Raw genomic sequence first — 15,309 nt, 5'->3', positions numbered from 1 at the left:
AGCAAATTGTGGCTATTTCGACGAGTTACGTGCATAGGGGATGTTGCTTTATCCGCAAGCATCTCGAAAGAGCATGTAGTTTGGCACGATGTAGACAACATTTGTTGGGCCACAGCGCCGAGGGTAACCGCGTTTTCAAAATTCTAAAAACTGATATGGATAATACTTAGGGTGTGCTATACACCTTTAAATAATTAAGGAGCCTAACAGCAATAGTTAAAAGTTAACTATTCAATATTAGTTAAGCAGCCTCCTAGCTAGCACGTCCTAGCTGTGTTTTGATGTACTACACCGCTTTGAATGCGGTGCCGAAAAAGTACTCTTCTAGTTCTAAAGGCCTATTTATTTAAATTGTGTAGAGCCTTAGGTGAAGCAGCCTGTATCGGAAGCACGTCGCAATAGATTACGAGAAAGCATTCGACTCAGTGAAAACCTCAGCAGTCACTGGCATTGCGGAATCAGTGTGTAGAAGAGCCTTGCATAAAAATATTTGAAGATATCTATAACGGCTCCACAGCCACCATTGTCCTCCATAAATATAGTAGTAAAATTTCAGTAAGGAAAAACGTGAGGCACGGAGACACGACATCGCTAATGCTATTCACCGCCTGTTTACAGGAGGTATTCAGAAGCCTGGACTTGGAACATTGGGGAGAAGAGTTCATGGAGAATAGTGTTATGTGGCGGCCATCCGAAGAATGGGACGTGATGAACAAAAGACAAGAGATGATTTAATGGCCGATGGAGCGCGAGCGCTCCGTCCCGCGCTGCTGCCAGCTTCTTCGTCATAATACCTTTGTAATCTGCGATTCGCTGATGACATTGCCATGACTTAGGCAGGGCAGAACGGTGGGTCCAAAAGTTACCATGCAGAAAACCAAAGTAATGTTCAACACTCTCGGAAGGGAGCAGCAGTTTGCAATTAGTAGCGAGGTGCTGGAAGTGGTAAGGGAATACGTGTACTTAGGGCAGGCAGCGACCGCAGATCTTGATCACAGGAGTGAAATAACTAGAAGGAACAAAAATGGGGTGGCGCGCATATGACAGGTTCTCTCTGATCATGAATGGCAGTTTACCAATATCGCTCAAGAGAAAAGTATATAACAGCTGTATTACCGGTACTCAGCTATTAGGGGCAGAAATGTCGAGGCTAACGAAAAGCGTTCATCTTAAATTCAGGACAACGCAGCAAGCAATGGAAAGGAATATGATAGGGATATTGTTAAGAGACAGGAACCGAGCAGAGTGGGTCAGAGTACAAACGCGTGTTAATGACATCCTAGTCGAAATCAAGAGGAAAAAATGGGCGTGGGCAGGGCATGTAATGCGAAGGCAAGATAACCGATGGTCGTTAAGGGTTACGGAGTGGATTCCAAGAGAAAGCAAGCGTAGCAGGAGGTGGCAGAAAGTTACGTGGGCGGATGAGATTAAGAAGTCTGCGGGGATGGGGCGGCTGCAGCTGGCATTGGACAGGGTTAATTAGGAAGATATGGGAGAGGCATTTGCCCTGCAATGGGCTTAGTCAGGCTGATGATGATGGTGATGACGGTGAGGCGCTCACTTTACGCACGTGCAATACAAAGCCGGCCTAGGGTGAGTCAAAACACTATGGTAAAATCTGCAAGTAGTCATTGGATGACTGCGGCCACTGTGGCAGCCTCTATAGAGGTGACATCGAGCTGAGGCAGGACTCTATCAGGGAGGTTTATTTTAGCATAAACTGAAGTAATGTGAAATGGCAGCATAAGCGAGGCCAGTCCGGCGCCTGCATGTGTCCCACAATGAAGGCATTATAGACAGGGGGTATGACAAAAAAATTTTGTACACTGGTTAGACTGAAAACAAAAATACCAATGATAAAAAGTAATATGCGATAAAACACTCCCACAGAAGACGACAACTGCACGTCACACACCTGATTCGAATGAGCGGAAGCGACCTTCAGTGGAAGCTTCAATAGTACGAGCAGGTAACGCGTTCCTGTCGTTGATCATGATTGACACAAACCAGTTTTTAAATTCATCCCTCCGACATTTAGTCTCACGCATGTTCCATTGATGATCAAATCGTCGGGACAAAAAATGAAGTTAGTTCAAATATACCTGTCTTTGTTAACGATCAGCTTTTGAATACAGATGCAATACATCATTTCTAATATCAAGAGTATTCTTCGTCTAGATAATAAACCTCAACCAGACGATCCTTAGGAGACATGACACTGGTTATACACTGGTTACTGAACATTCAAGAATAGATCCCACATGATTAAAATACAAAAATTCTTATACATTACATCATTCTCTTTGAAAATACGCTTTATGAAGTTCCGTAACTAGAGAGAGAGAAAAAAAGAAAAATTTACTGTAAACATTTTTGAGTATAAGGATGGCTTCCGATATTAACGGTACTGTGTAAGGGTGACACAAGTCGGCGCTGGGCGGTTTGTTAAAATGTCAACCCGTCAATCCAAACTACTGTTCACTTTCGAAAAAATATTTCCGAATGCCCAGCGAAAATTATAAAAAAGCAAAATTAAAAAAAGTTACTCTTATTCTTGAGGATTGAATGTCTATTCAAGAAGATATACGATGCCTACTTTCAGTCAAATACAGTTCTGGCCATGAAACCTTTATATCCGACAAGACTAAAAAATAAATAAAAGGTTTCATTTCTACTGCGAGTTTACTTGGAATTGAGGTAAAATGAAAACAAACAACTCTACTTTGGTGACTGGTATCGCTCCTATAGAAAAAAAAGAAACTTGTATTTAGCAGATGCGCTTTACAGCACTCCCAAAAGTGAACGAAAAAACAACAGAAAGAATTGCAGTATGCTAATGTTTTCAAGTATTTCTCACGTGAGTTGACGCACTTTTGTATCTAAAAGAAGCGCTATTGTTGCTTAATTAGAAATTTACAAGCATATATATATATATATATATATATATATATATATATATATATATATATATATATATATATATATATATATATATATATATATATATATATAGTAACTTAAACCGTGTACTGGCTGCTGCCGATACTCTTTGATGATAATTATGAACGCTCCCAGTAGAAAATAACGACAGAGCCTTGTCAGAAATGTGGCACAATGTTTTGTCGTAATGAGAGATTTTTTTGTTTTTTCGTAGTGTTTCTGTAGGGATTTTTTCTAGCCAAGTTCTGTAGTAACTTTCTGTTGTTAATACAAGAAATATTATTTCTACTCCTAGTTCACCGCTAAAAGCATAAAGAGACATTTGTTGTGACGACAGCAATTTCTGTGTTATTTTTTGTCTGGGCTGTGCCATTATCGCCCCGTCTGCGTTCGCGCCAACCGGAGGCTGATGCATACCCAAGAAAGAAGGCAAACATAATATTTCTTTCATGACATGCATACGGCTGTCTGTAAGTGTCTCATACACGGGGATTCAATCGAACGGCGCACCAGCCTTCGCTGCGCGTTACCGGCGGCAGCAAAAAAAAAAAAAAAGACAACAATCCGCCTAAACTGAAACCTCGAGCACAACACCTGTGACTACGGGAACAGTTTGGAGAACTGTAACGAGACGCAGCTGCTAGTAATCAGTCACCCAAGCGGCAACTTAGCTCCATTCCAGCGCCAATGAAAAACGAGCCTTGTTTGTTGTTCGGATATCCCAACGCGTGAACAGACTCCATCAATAGGACAAAATGAGAGACTCGTACGAGTCTTAGTTTCTCGAGAACCGAGTGCGTTGCATGCTCGAAAGGAGTTTCGGCACCCGTCGCTTACAAACCCAGAGACTCGCGCTACGGGCAACTGTCGAACGACGTAAAAAGTAAGGCCTAACAAAAATCTCAAAAACGAAACTATGGTGAAAAACGACACATTGGCTTCACTAAACGTCCAGCCGCAAGAACGTCGCGGAATTTGCCGTCACACGGCAGTGTTTTCAGACTAAGCGCGTTATTTTCTAAAGGGGAAGATATACGGGAGGACCAAAAAAAAAAACCCCGCGTAATACAAATTTTGCGGATTGGTGTAACAGGGCTTCTAGGATAAGTTCGAGAGCCGAAAAAAAAAGTGTTTTCACGAAACCCGACTGTAAACACGGTAGAATCCGACGCATAATTGAATCAAGCGCCGAGGGATTATTTTCTCAACGGATCTGCACGCTTGTTTTGTCACCAATACGCGAGAAATAAAATAAAATATCAGCAATTGCTTTCTTAAAGGTTCCGAGTGTGCGACGTCTGTGACGCGGCATGCTAGAGAGGTTTTTTCACAACTGTATTCACGCACTACCCCGCTTCCCATAAAGCGAGCAAGGAGCAAGCAACGAGGTCTATATAGTCATTGTGCCATTTAGAAAGCGTTTTCAGTGTCACTGACAAATTTTCCGACTGAGCACGCCGACAGAACACGTCTAAACAGGCCTAGGAGCATTCAGCACGCAAGAGGCCCGGCACTTTCAGGCGTCAAAGTTTCAAAAAGACTTTCATTGTGTTGTAAACCCGAGCGGTATCAATTTGGAGAAGCATTTGGCGTTCACTAAAATGCGACGATGAAAAAAAAAGCGGTCTTGACATGGGGATACTATGGCGCATAGTCGGAGTCTTCAGCGCCTGCGTGTATGTCTCGTTCGGTGATGAAAACCGCTCCTTTGTTATCGACCACGAAAACAAGCAATTCCTCAAGGACGGGGAGCCCTTCCGGTTTGTGGCCGGTGAGATGCACTACTTCCGGGTGCCCCGGGCCTATTGGAAGGACCGGCTGCACAAGATCAAGATGGCGGGCCTCAACGCAGTCTCCTTCTACGTCGAGTGGAGTGGCCATGAACCTGAGCCGGGGACGTACAACTTCCAAGTAAGAGGGCCCGCATTTTCGCAACTCGGAATAGACCAATCCAGCTAAGTACACAGCGCATGCGCACTGATGGCGCTGGCCATTATGCTTATAATCCTCACCAACTCACCGTTATTCTTGCAGGCTCGAAGAAAGATTGAGACAGATGCCGAATCTAACCACACTGTGGTTTAAAAGTAACTTAGTTATCATCATTAAGCAGCGCGAAACACAGGACGTAGTGGAAGAAACACGAGACGACACGAGCGCTATTCTATGAGAGCGGTCGGCACCGCTGGGTTATGAAGGTCATAGGTTACAGAAGGAAAGAGCCCATTGTACAAGAAATTCGGTTAACGAGAATAGAAAACTGGGAAATTTGGAATGGATTCATCTTAAAGCAGCGCGAATCACAGGACGTAATGGAATAAGAAACAAGAGACGATACGAGCGCTCGTGTCGTACTAAGTTCCTGTTTACCGCGCTGCTTAAGGATGAATCCATTCCAAATTGTCCACTTTTCTGTTCTCGTTAACTTAGTTATAAAGGAGAGTTTCATCCGCGGACTTTCCTCCAGGCGAATTTGGGGCCGCGCAAGTGTACAAAGGTTGCCCTGTGAAAAACGAACGCAATAAATTTTAGGTATACATCACTTTTCGGGGGCGGCAGTAGAGCGCAAGCCCTCACACACAACTTCCTCGGCCCAAACAAAAATTTCCTCAATAGGAATTTCCAAATGAGAAATTTACCATTGTTGGTGGTTCAAACTGGCGTCACTTTGACGCCTGCGCTTCCAGACACAGTTGTAGTTCTATGTCCATGCGGAAACATTACCACCGGCGTATACAATGCCGCAGCAGTGCCGTGGTGAAATATGTTGCGAGATTGGTCAATTCAGTGAATGGCGATCGGACTGAACGGAGAGGTTTAGACGTCTGGGAGTTTCCTAGTGTCTTGTGAACACGCAACTTGATGTAACCGGGAGAGGATATCAAGAGTGCTACTAGCCTAGTAAAAAAGACACCACAGGAAATTTCCCGTCGTCAAAACAGGTTTTCTATGATGTTATCGCCCATGAACTTGTAATAAAAACAGAATGCTTCGTAGTTACTAAAGAAAAGTGTTTTCCTACAAAAAAAAACATCAAAGCATTTTTACACAGGATTTTCGTGTATTTAATACAGTAAACTGCTACAGTAAAAAATGCAGTACTGCTGAAAAATACTGCAAGACAACAGCACAATCTCTAGTTACGACAAACCGACAGATACACAGAACGTATTTTACCAAGCTTTTGACACGATTCTGTTTTTTTTTTCGGCTGGGAGAATGCTTGATGGTCAGTACTGACAGGTAAGACACTTCATACATCCTGTCTCTTACGCTCACGACTCCCTATAGCATTTAAATCAGTTTTTAAGCATTACTGCTGGCGCCTGTTCAGGACATGTACGATTTGGACGAGTTCCTGAAGGAAGTCAAGGAGCAGGACCTGCTGGCTATAGTGCGACCAGGACCGTACATCTGCGCCGAAAGGGACAACGGTGGGCTACCGTACTGGCTGCTTAGGGAACACCCGGGTATGAAGTACCGAACCCGGGACTGGTTTTTCCTCCATGACATGGACCGGTGAGTACAGCTGCGTTTGATTTTTCATGTGAATACCTCGATCGCACTACTCGACACTACATTTCTTAACGTGCCATATCTCCGTCTCTTACCTTAGACACGCATTAAAAGTAAGGCATAATGGCGTTTCGTGTGTGAAGACCGCTAATTTGTATAGTGTTCTTGCTTACCGAGTGAGATATCGGCGGGACGTAAAAGGCGCCCGTGTGCTGAGCGATGTCAGTGCACGCACGTTAAATATCCCCAGGTGGTCGAAATCATTCCGGAGCCCTCCACTAAGGCACCTCTTTCTTGCTTTCTTCTTTCACTCCCTCCTTTATCGCATCCCTTACGGCGCGGTTTGGGCGTCCACCGAGATATGCGAGACAATTACTGCGGCATTTCCTTTACCCAAAAAGAAAAAAAAAACAGCACCTAAATGGCTCCTACTTTCCCAAAATATGAGCTATCCTTCACTTTTCTGCCCTACATACTGTCGCCTCACCAGCAACTTAAAAATGCATGCTATCAAAAAAGAACAAGGTGACCTGGCCACGAATGGTCACCTGAAGGACAAACAGATCTCATGCCGGTAGGCGGGTAGTTAAAATGTCATTAAGGACATTAATCTCTGCAGTATTCAGTATTTACCTCAACTATGAAATTAAAGCGTTAGCACCAGAAGAGTCTGAGCAAGCGGAAATGGCAACCGCCATCAAGCGTGACACATTGCGAAGCTTGTGACATAATCAGAACCTTACCACCGTGGCAGGTGGCAGTTAAATTATTGTTTCGTCGCGAGAGGTTGCTCGGGAAGAGCAATCTAGGTCTCATAAGCCTTACCGATGGATGTGTTTTATTCATCCTCCTGTCGTGGCAGTGGCGCATAGCTTTAACCGCTGCAACACTGCACCAGGTGTAGTATGAGGACTCCCAGCGGTCTATGAACGTAGAGAATGACCAATTCCGTATATGTGGCCATTAGCTACAACGAAATCAACAGCAAGAGCAAAACGCTAAGGCATCCAAACTAACCACCATGGTTCGACTAAAAGTTTTTGTTTACCTTTTCTGTGATCAATTAATAAGAAAAACGATTAAATGAGCAGCGAATCAAAGAAATAAAAGCACCTATAACGAGTACTAACATTTCATTCATGTACCATGATATCGAACTACGATATATTAATCGTAAATCGATCCCTCGCAGCACAAGTAGAAACGTCAGCGTTGAGTGCTTCCTTGCTAGGTTCCGGCTTCGAGTCGTTGCTTCATAGTGTTGACGTTCGGCAGCTAATCCTATAGCCATGTTCTGCCGACAGGTGGCTAAGCAAGCTGGGTCCCGTGCTGAGGCCGCACACGTACGAGAACGACGGACCCATCGTTATGGTGCAGCTCGAGCACCAGTACGGCTACTACGGCAGCTGCGACCCCCTGTACCTGGAGCACCTGCTCACCATGCTCGAGGTTCGGCTGGGCAGGAAGCTGGTGTTCTTCCGCGGAGGCCCCGTCGTCAAGGCGCAGTACGACTGCGGAAAAGTGCGCGACGCCCTCGTCACCGGGTACATGACGCCCACGGAGGACCCAGCCGTGCTGGCTCCCATCATACAATCCGCCCAGGTGAAGCACCCCAGCGCTTTAGAAGGTTTGAAGGGGTACAGACGCCACAGTCTAGTTCTGTATTGAGAAAGATGTGCAGCGCAACAGGCAAATGAATATGATAATAATTGGTTTTTTGGGAAAGGAAATGGCGCAGTATCTGTCTCATATATCGTTGGACACCTGAACCGCGCCGTAAGGGAAGGGTAAAGGAGGGAGTGAAAGACGAAAGGAATGGAGAGGTGCCGTAGTGGAGGGCTCCGGAATAATTTCGACCACCTGGGGATCTTTAACGTGCACTGACATCGCACAGCACACGGGCGCCTTAGCGTTTTGCCTCCATAAAAACGCAGCCGCCGCGGTCGTGTTCGAACCCGGGAACTCCGGATCAGTGGTCGAGCGCCCTAACCACTGAGCCACCGCGGCGGGTCAAATGAATATGGCAAAATTGTTTGGGATCCTCACACCGCGTCTAACAAAATAAAAATTGAGAAAGCTCAGAAACTTGCTTCCCGTTCTATCTTCAATAAATATCGCCGAACTGATTCACCAACCGAATTAAGTAAATTAGCAAACCTTAAAAGTTTAGAATACTGCACTAAGATAGATAGGCTGAAGTTTCTCTACCTTTCAATTCATGGCCACTTGAATATCAACACATCACCATATTTTACAATACACCCTAATGAGACATCAGGACATCGCCATTCCTTGTACATTCCTGCGCCACGTTCTAATAATGATTGTTTTAAGTACAACTTTTTTCCTCGTGTTATTAAAGAATGGAACATGCTGCCTGATTCCGTTGTAAATATTAACTCCCTCGATGCCTTTCTAGAATGCCTGAAATCTTACCTGGACCGTAGTACACCAATGTAATAGTTCTGCCTCAGCACATGAGTTTTCTTTACTGTTTCATTTTTCCTTAATGTCTTTTGTGCCGATGTCGTAGTTGTGAAATGTACATTGTTTTGAATATGTATTTATTAGTTTTTCCACTCCTGTAATAGTCTGAGAAAGGCTGACAGCATCAATGAATGAATGAATGAATGAATGAATGAATGAATGAATGAATGAATGAATGAATGAATGAAAAAAGTATGGTCGCTGCTTTCTTCATTTTAATCCACATCCACTTTTAAGCAAGCCTGGGTTGCTCTGTGCGTCATACGGCAGCTTGATAACATCGCCCTGTTTTTCTTGCCATCGCCGGAATTTTCTGTACCTAATGGAAGCGCGCGCGCTCACACACGCACGCACGCACGCACATTCTGCTTTTCTCGTAATGACACTAGTAATGTTTTCGCATTAAAATTGACACGTTGAGATGGTCTGACGCTACGAACTGCGTAAGCAGAATGCGCTTTTAGGCTGATGCTTTTCCATTTGATGCTTTTCCATCTGGTGTCCTTCCATCTGTTGCTTTGCCCTTCTGCGGCATCGAATCGCCTGAAAGTTTAAGCAGTTAATATCGCTTTATTATGGCCGTCTTTTATGGCTCGCTAATGATGTTAACGAGGCGGTATTAGAAACCCCATGAGGCCAAAACGCGTCGATCATAAAATTGTTCCATTGACAGTAGGGAAACGACAACAATTCCCACTGACTTTGGAGAAGTGACGTCACCTGTTAGGAGTATTCCTATTGGCTAGATGTAGATGATGTTACCAGACCGGATGTGACGTCACTTTCAGTAGAGGCATCAGCAGCTGCTAATGCTATCACATTGCCAACACATAACGAGATTAGGTGTCCCTGCTATTTTTTATCATTTTACACTTGTTGCCCTATATATACGTTCTCGTCTCGCTGCAGGCGCCGTGTGCTTCACTCGGCGGCTACGCAGAGACACACACCAGCGTTTTCGCCTCACCGCGATCACACTGTTTGCGCACCAAAAAATAACACTCTTTCGCGAAGGAAACACACTGACAGCCTGCAGTTTAATAGAAACGCCGTGGGGAGCAGTTTAATAGGAGCGAGATCTTTGGCAACGTTACCACAACCGAATCGTCTATCGCACCCTCAGTCCTGTTATTACCACGCAGGTCTCGCCAGGCCCGCTGTTCATCAGCGAGTACTACACGGGCGGAATGGACTACTGGGGCTGGGAGCACACGTGGAGACCGCGGAAGACGGTGATGAAAACCTTCAAGGCACTGATGGAGATGAACGCCTCGGTCACCTTCTATATGTTCCACGGAGGAACAAACTTCGGCTTCACGGCCGGCAGCAGCCTGAAGCACCCACTAGTGACCAGCTACGACTACGAGGCCCCCATCAGCGAGTTCGGAGACCCCACGCCTATGTACTACGACATCCGGAACGTCACCAGCAGGGTAATACAGTCCGCTTTGGATTATTCATACTCAATGAGGACAGAAAATTTGGTCGAATGAACGAGTGCTTTCTTACCAAACGTCAAAGGCGTGGATTCGAATAAACCGGTAGTTCGAGTTAAGCGATAACAAATTAACGACTACAATGACCTGTCTGCCATGCTGGACACTTTGGTCACTAAGCACAAAGAGGCTTGCTGCCCCGAGTTATTGTGTTACGAGCTTTCAGTACTAGCACTGTCAAAGCCCACTGCCGCTTTTATTATTAAATCGGTAACAGCTGTCTTACACTTACTGTTTAGAAGGATAGTTATTTCTTAACGAGCTGAAAAAAATCCGTGTTCTCTGCCTAGCGTGATATCTAAAACATCACAGCTCGTGCTAAAATGGTTGAAAACGGCCAGTGCTCACACTGTTCATGTCACTGTTTCTTTTTTGATTACTTTGGCACACACTCTGTCTTACATATTTGGGCAGGTACATCGTTCACGGCGAGTTGGCAAATCGGTGGCGTTACATAGCGTGAAAGCTAAAAATCAATGTTCGGGCTCAAATGTAGAGTCCAGTACTGCATGCGTGACTTCGAACACACCTGCAGCCACTGTGAAAAGATTAAAGGCTAGGGCGGTTTGCTTCTAAGCATTTTAGTGGTGTGCGTACAGCATCCGTGCAAAGTTCTTCTAGGATTCAAATAATTTGTAATGCTGTGAATGCGTACTGAGCTACAAGGCGTGACCGGGAAGCAAACCCCTGTGATCTAAATTTTTGACAACAGATGTGAGTGGCGAAATACCAAGAAGATTACTAACGTGGAGAAAATAGAATTCTCCATCGGCACTGATATATCTCGTTGCTTCATAACAACGCTAGGTCTTAAATTAAAAAAAAATCTTTAGACACTGTATAGACTGCCCATAAACTTTTGTCTATAAAGTCTATAGACTTTCTACAGAAAAATCCGATAGACTGACGATATAAATTCTATAGACAGTCTACAGGCAATCTCTACACTTATGGCCATACACTTTTAGTGGACTTTTGAATACAGGCAATAAACTATGAAAAGACAAAAGGCAATATGTATACATGTATACATAATTTTTATCAGGGTGAACTATAAACTCTCCTTTGGCTATCGGAGCCTGAAATGCGCGCTGTAAAGACATGACAGGCGTTAGAAAGGAGCAAAACATCGGCGTCTACTTGCAGTACACGGTCTGCATCCCACGGCGTGTGTTAATCTGGTACCGAAAGTAGACTGCATTGGTAATGAACTATACGTCTACACATTTGTGGTCTGCACACCGATTTTTTCTGTCTCAGCGGTGCGCTGTGTAAAACGCAATTTATGCCCCTGATAACTGTTGCGCAGTACCTGCCGCTACCCGAAGGCGAGCCTCCGGGCCCGTCGGACAAGATGAGCGTCGGCCCCGTCGAGCTGGACAGGTACGCGTCCCTGGAAGAAGTCATGGCTCACTTCCGGCAAAAGGACTGGCTCAAACGAATGGAGTCTGCGGACCCGGTGACCTTCGAGAAGTTCGGACAGCCCTTCGGTTTCCTGCTGTACAGAACCACCGTGCGTTTTGCCACAGCCGCCACGGCCTGGCTGCAGTTTTTCGGACTGTCCGACCGGGCGTACGTGTACGGTAACGGTCGCGCTTTCGTCTTCTACAGCTTCGCGGTCAGCTGGAAGGTGGTCAAGACTGGAGACGTCGTGCCGGCGAGCAAAAATAAGTCCCTGGTCATCCTGGTCGAGAACATGGGCAGAGAGGCGTACACCAAAACGTTCACCGATCCCAAGGTAAAGGCAGCTAAGGCCTGCAGCGATTAACAACCGCAAGAGTAATTATTTAATCTTTGTTTAATCATTCTGTTTAGAGTTCAGTGTGATTGTGCTGCAACCGCGACTGAAATCGCTGTCAGTCGAATCAGGAAGTTTTTTCCCCCTTTATTTGTTTCTTAGAGCATGTCAGGGGGGGGGGGGGGGGGGGGTGAAGCTAAACGCGTAACAACGCCTGATGGGGCCTCGCCCCCCCCCCCCCACCCCAATACAAAATTAGCACAGAAATTGAATTACTACATTTCGGCAAGCGGCATTGCACTTGTGAGCCAAACAAATATTTGCTAATCAGAAAAGAAATGTAAACAAACGAAATTACATGAAAAACACATATATTGTTCACATCACATGAAAAACACATGAAAACACATATAAAGAGCACGAACATTTGTGAAACTAACCCCAGCTGCTATTCAGCACGTGCAAAAGCGTCCATTGAAGCGACTGCGAAACGAGACTATAGTTCCTATGCGCACTTGGCGCCAAAAATTTGCAGGGGACGTGAGGTAGTAACGAAAAGAAATTCCTACGCAGCCTGCGAGCACAGTTTGAAAATGACAAGCACTTTATCCTGCTGCCGCCCCAAACCGAAGGCTGGGTGTTTTGATTTCAGGTTACATGCACTGGCTATTACAAAATGCACCGCTCTCGCGACCGGCTTGCCTTGCATACTTTTCACGTCAGATTAGGTGTTGGTTTCCACCAATTTGATAAATCGCAAAGGGCGATTGTATCTTATGGAGAATGACAGGCCTAGGCTTCAGCCATTTCTTGATTTCCTCTTACTGTTGTAGCCTAACGCCATTAAGCACGGTTGTAAATAGTAAGTGAAATAAAGATTGTCGATCCTCGCCTTTGCCAAACAGGGCTTCAAGTCTGCCACACTCAACCAAGTGCCACTTAAAAACTGGACCATAGAAGGCGTTCCTTTGGCGACTACCGAGGACATTGACCGAATCCGTCAGGAGCTCGAGAAAAACAAAAACGGCTCTGTTCCCGGCTTCTTCGAAGGCACGTTTCAGCTGCCCGAAGGTCAGGAGCCTCGGGACACTTTCCTGGACCCCAGAAACTGGACCAAGGGGGTCGCCTTCGTCAACGGCATCAACCTGGGGCGCTACTGGCCCGGGACGGGGCCGCAGGTCACGTTGTACGTGCCAGCGCCCTTTCTCAAGGCGTACCCCCAGGAGAACAGCATTATGCTCTTCGAGGTAGAGGGGGCTCCAGCCATGGGTTCTCGAACTGTGGCGTTCGTCGACAAGCCTTTCCTCAACATATCCATACTGTACCCGAAACCGTGAAGCAGTGTACCGGCTCGGGGAAACTTTTTATAGAGACAAACGAAACGAGAAACCACCCATGCACACGAGGCGTATGTATAAAGGCTCGAGTGATCATACAAAAAGAAGAGCAGGACGAAGCTTAAAGGATCTTTAAGGACAAATCTATATAATGTTTACAGTACAAGTTGATTCTATGGCTATTTTTGAGTATGTTTATTGACGCATGTCCGGCAACAAAAGACGATTTTTCCCGCCACTCAATTCAAACTCATGACGTCTAGACCTAAAAAGGCTCCGTGATCCCTGTGTCATCCGAATGACGGTGTAGCCTGGCCTCTGAGATGCGGGTTGAATAACGGCGCTGACGCATGCAGTTTACTTGCGCAGACGATGATGGCGACACCTGTGTTTCGTTTATTTTTTTCTCTTTAGCTTAAAAATAGATCAACTTCAATTTTTCCTCCCTGTCGTCTTAAAAGTAATTTCAAGCCCGTGGGGTTCGGCAGCCCAGCACAAGGTCTCGGGATGGAATCCCGGCTGAATTAAACCTTTGCTACACTTGTGAAAAAGATCGAGTTAACAAAATAGTAAAAAGGCGAAATTTGGTGGGAGTCAATGGTCGAACAGTATACAGCTGCCGCCTTTAAACGCTGTGTTAAGCGCAGACACATTGTCATTTCACTCAAGTGCAAAATACGGGAAGGAGTTTTACTAACGAGCTCGTTTTATGCTTTTTTCTCATTTTGTTTTCTATTCCAAAAAACATCACAAATTTCATAAACTCACTGTACGGAATGCAAGTACGTACTTTGTAGGATAACGACAAAATAAACTTATTTTCATGCTTTCAATGTGTCCCTCAAAATGAGCTCGTCTTCTTGGTCTCTGATTAACGGCTAGGCCTAGATATGGACGGTAAGTAAAGTAATTTCGTGACGAAACTTGAGATGACGCAAAGCAGGAAAATCGTCAATATCTTTTCGGACCACAACGACAACATTCACAGAAAGTAGATGACGTCAAAACCAAGTGCTTGTGGAGGACTCTTTCTTTCACACGAAATGACATGATTTCAGTTAAGTAGTTCAACTGCTCCGACCGATGGGCTGAGCTAGGACACATACGAGAGTTTATCTACATGCATAAAAGATCGTTGTGGCACGAAACTGAACGGTCAAAAGTCACGCAACATGAAAAAACACAAACGAAAACACTTCCGACAAAGTTAATTGCACAATCGGACACAATAAAGGTGTCGAGACGATAACTATACGGCCAGGGCAGCAAAGTTAGAGACAGTTAAGCGAAAATAATAACCACGCTGAACACCCCCAGAAGTGAATCCTTTATTTACTGACTATGAACCATGTTTTGCGACCGGTGCTGCGGATGGAGATAAAAATTAAGCGTCACTAAATGTTCGAGACATTTTCAAAGCAAGAAAATCTCGTCCTGTGGCTCAAGGAAACGCCTGAGGCTATGGGTTATTCGTGCAGGGGATGCCAATTGAAGAAAGTCCTCTTGGCGCCATCCTTTTTTTTTTGTATACATTTCACTGGTGCTAAAGATAAACGCACTTTTCTTAACTCGAAAAAACTGAAGAATTCCTCGGCTTATGATCCATCGGCTCCCTCCTCTCATCCCGGCCATTTTTACCCCCCCCCCCCCCCGAAAAAAAGAAGAATAGAAGAGTAGTTCCTTAAACCCTTTAATGCCCAGTGTTGTGAATTTGTGACTTATCGCTTGCAAGCCGTGTACTCCTTACTGCACAGAGCTTGGATACAAAATTCGTATTTGCTGCACAGAACAAGAC

At 45.1% G+C, this 15,309-nt stretch overlaps 1 protein-coding gene and 1 long non-coding RNA gene across 2 annotated transcripts in view; one reads left to right on the top strand and one right to left on the bottom strand.

Moving 5' to 3' along the window:
* Positions 1-15,309, bottom strand: part of LOC144110653 (uncharacterized) — a 462,868-nt gene that overhangs the window by 161,403 nt on the left and 286,156 nt on the right. The gene's annotated exons all lie outside the window — the stretch shown is intronic.
* Positions 4,369-13,743, top strand: LOC144110784 (beta-galactosidase-1-like protein). Its single transcript, XM_077643878.1, has 6 exons — positions 4,369-4,851; positions 6,275-6,459; positions 7,761-8,058; positions 10,086-10,376; positions 11,749-12,177; positions 13,083-13,743. Exons 1-6 carry the CDS (start codon positions 4,573-4,575, stop codon positions 13,512-13,514), a joined length of 1,914 nt encoding a protein of 637 aa, XP_077500004.1. The 5' UTR covers positions 4,369-4,572; the 3' UTR covers positions 13,515-13,743.

Source organism: Amblyomma americanum, chromosome 11 (assembly GCF_052857255.1).
Source record: "Amblyomma americanum isolate KBUSLIRL-KWMA chromosome 11, ASM5285725v1, whole genome shotgun sequence".
In the NCBI taxonomy this organism is placed as follows: Eukaryota; Metazoa; Arthropoda; class Arachnida; order Ixodida; family Ixodidae; genus Amblyomma; species Amblyomma americanum.
This window is presented reverse-complemented; position numbering and strand designations above follow the sequence as displayed.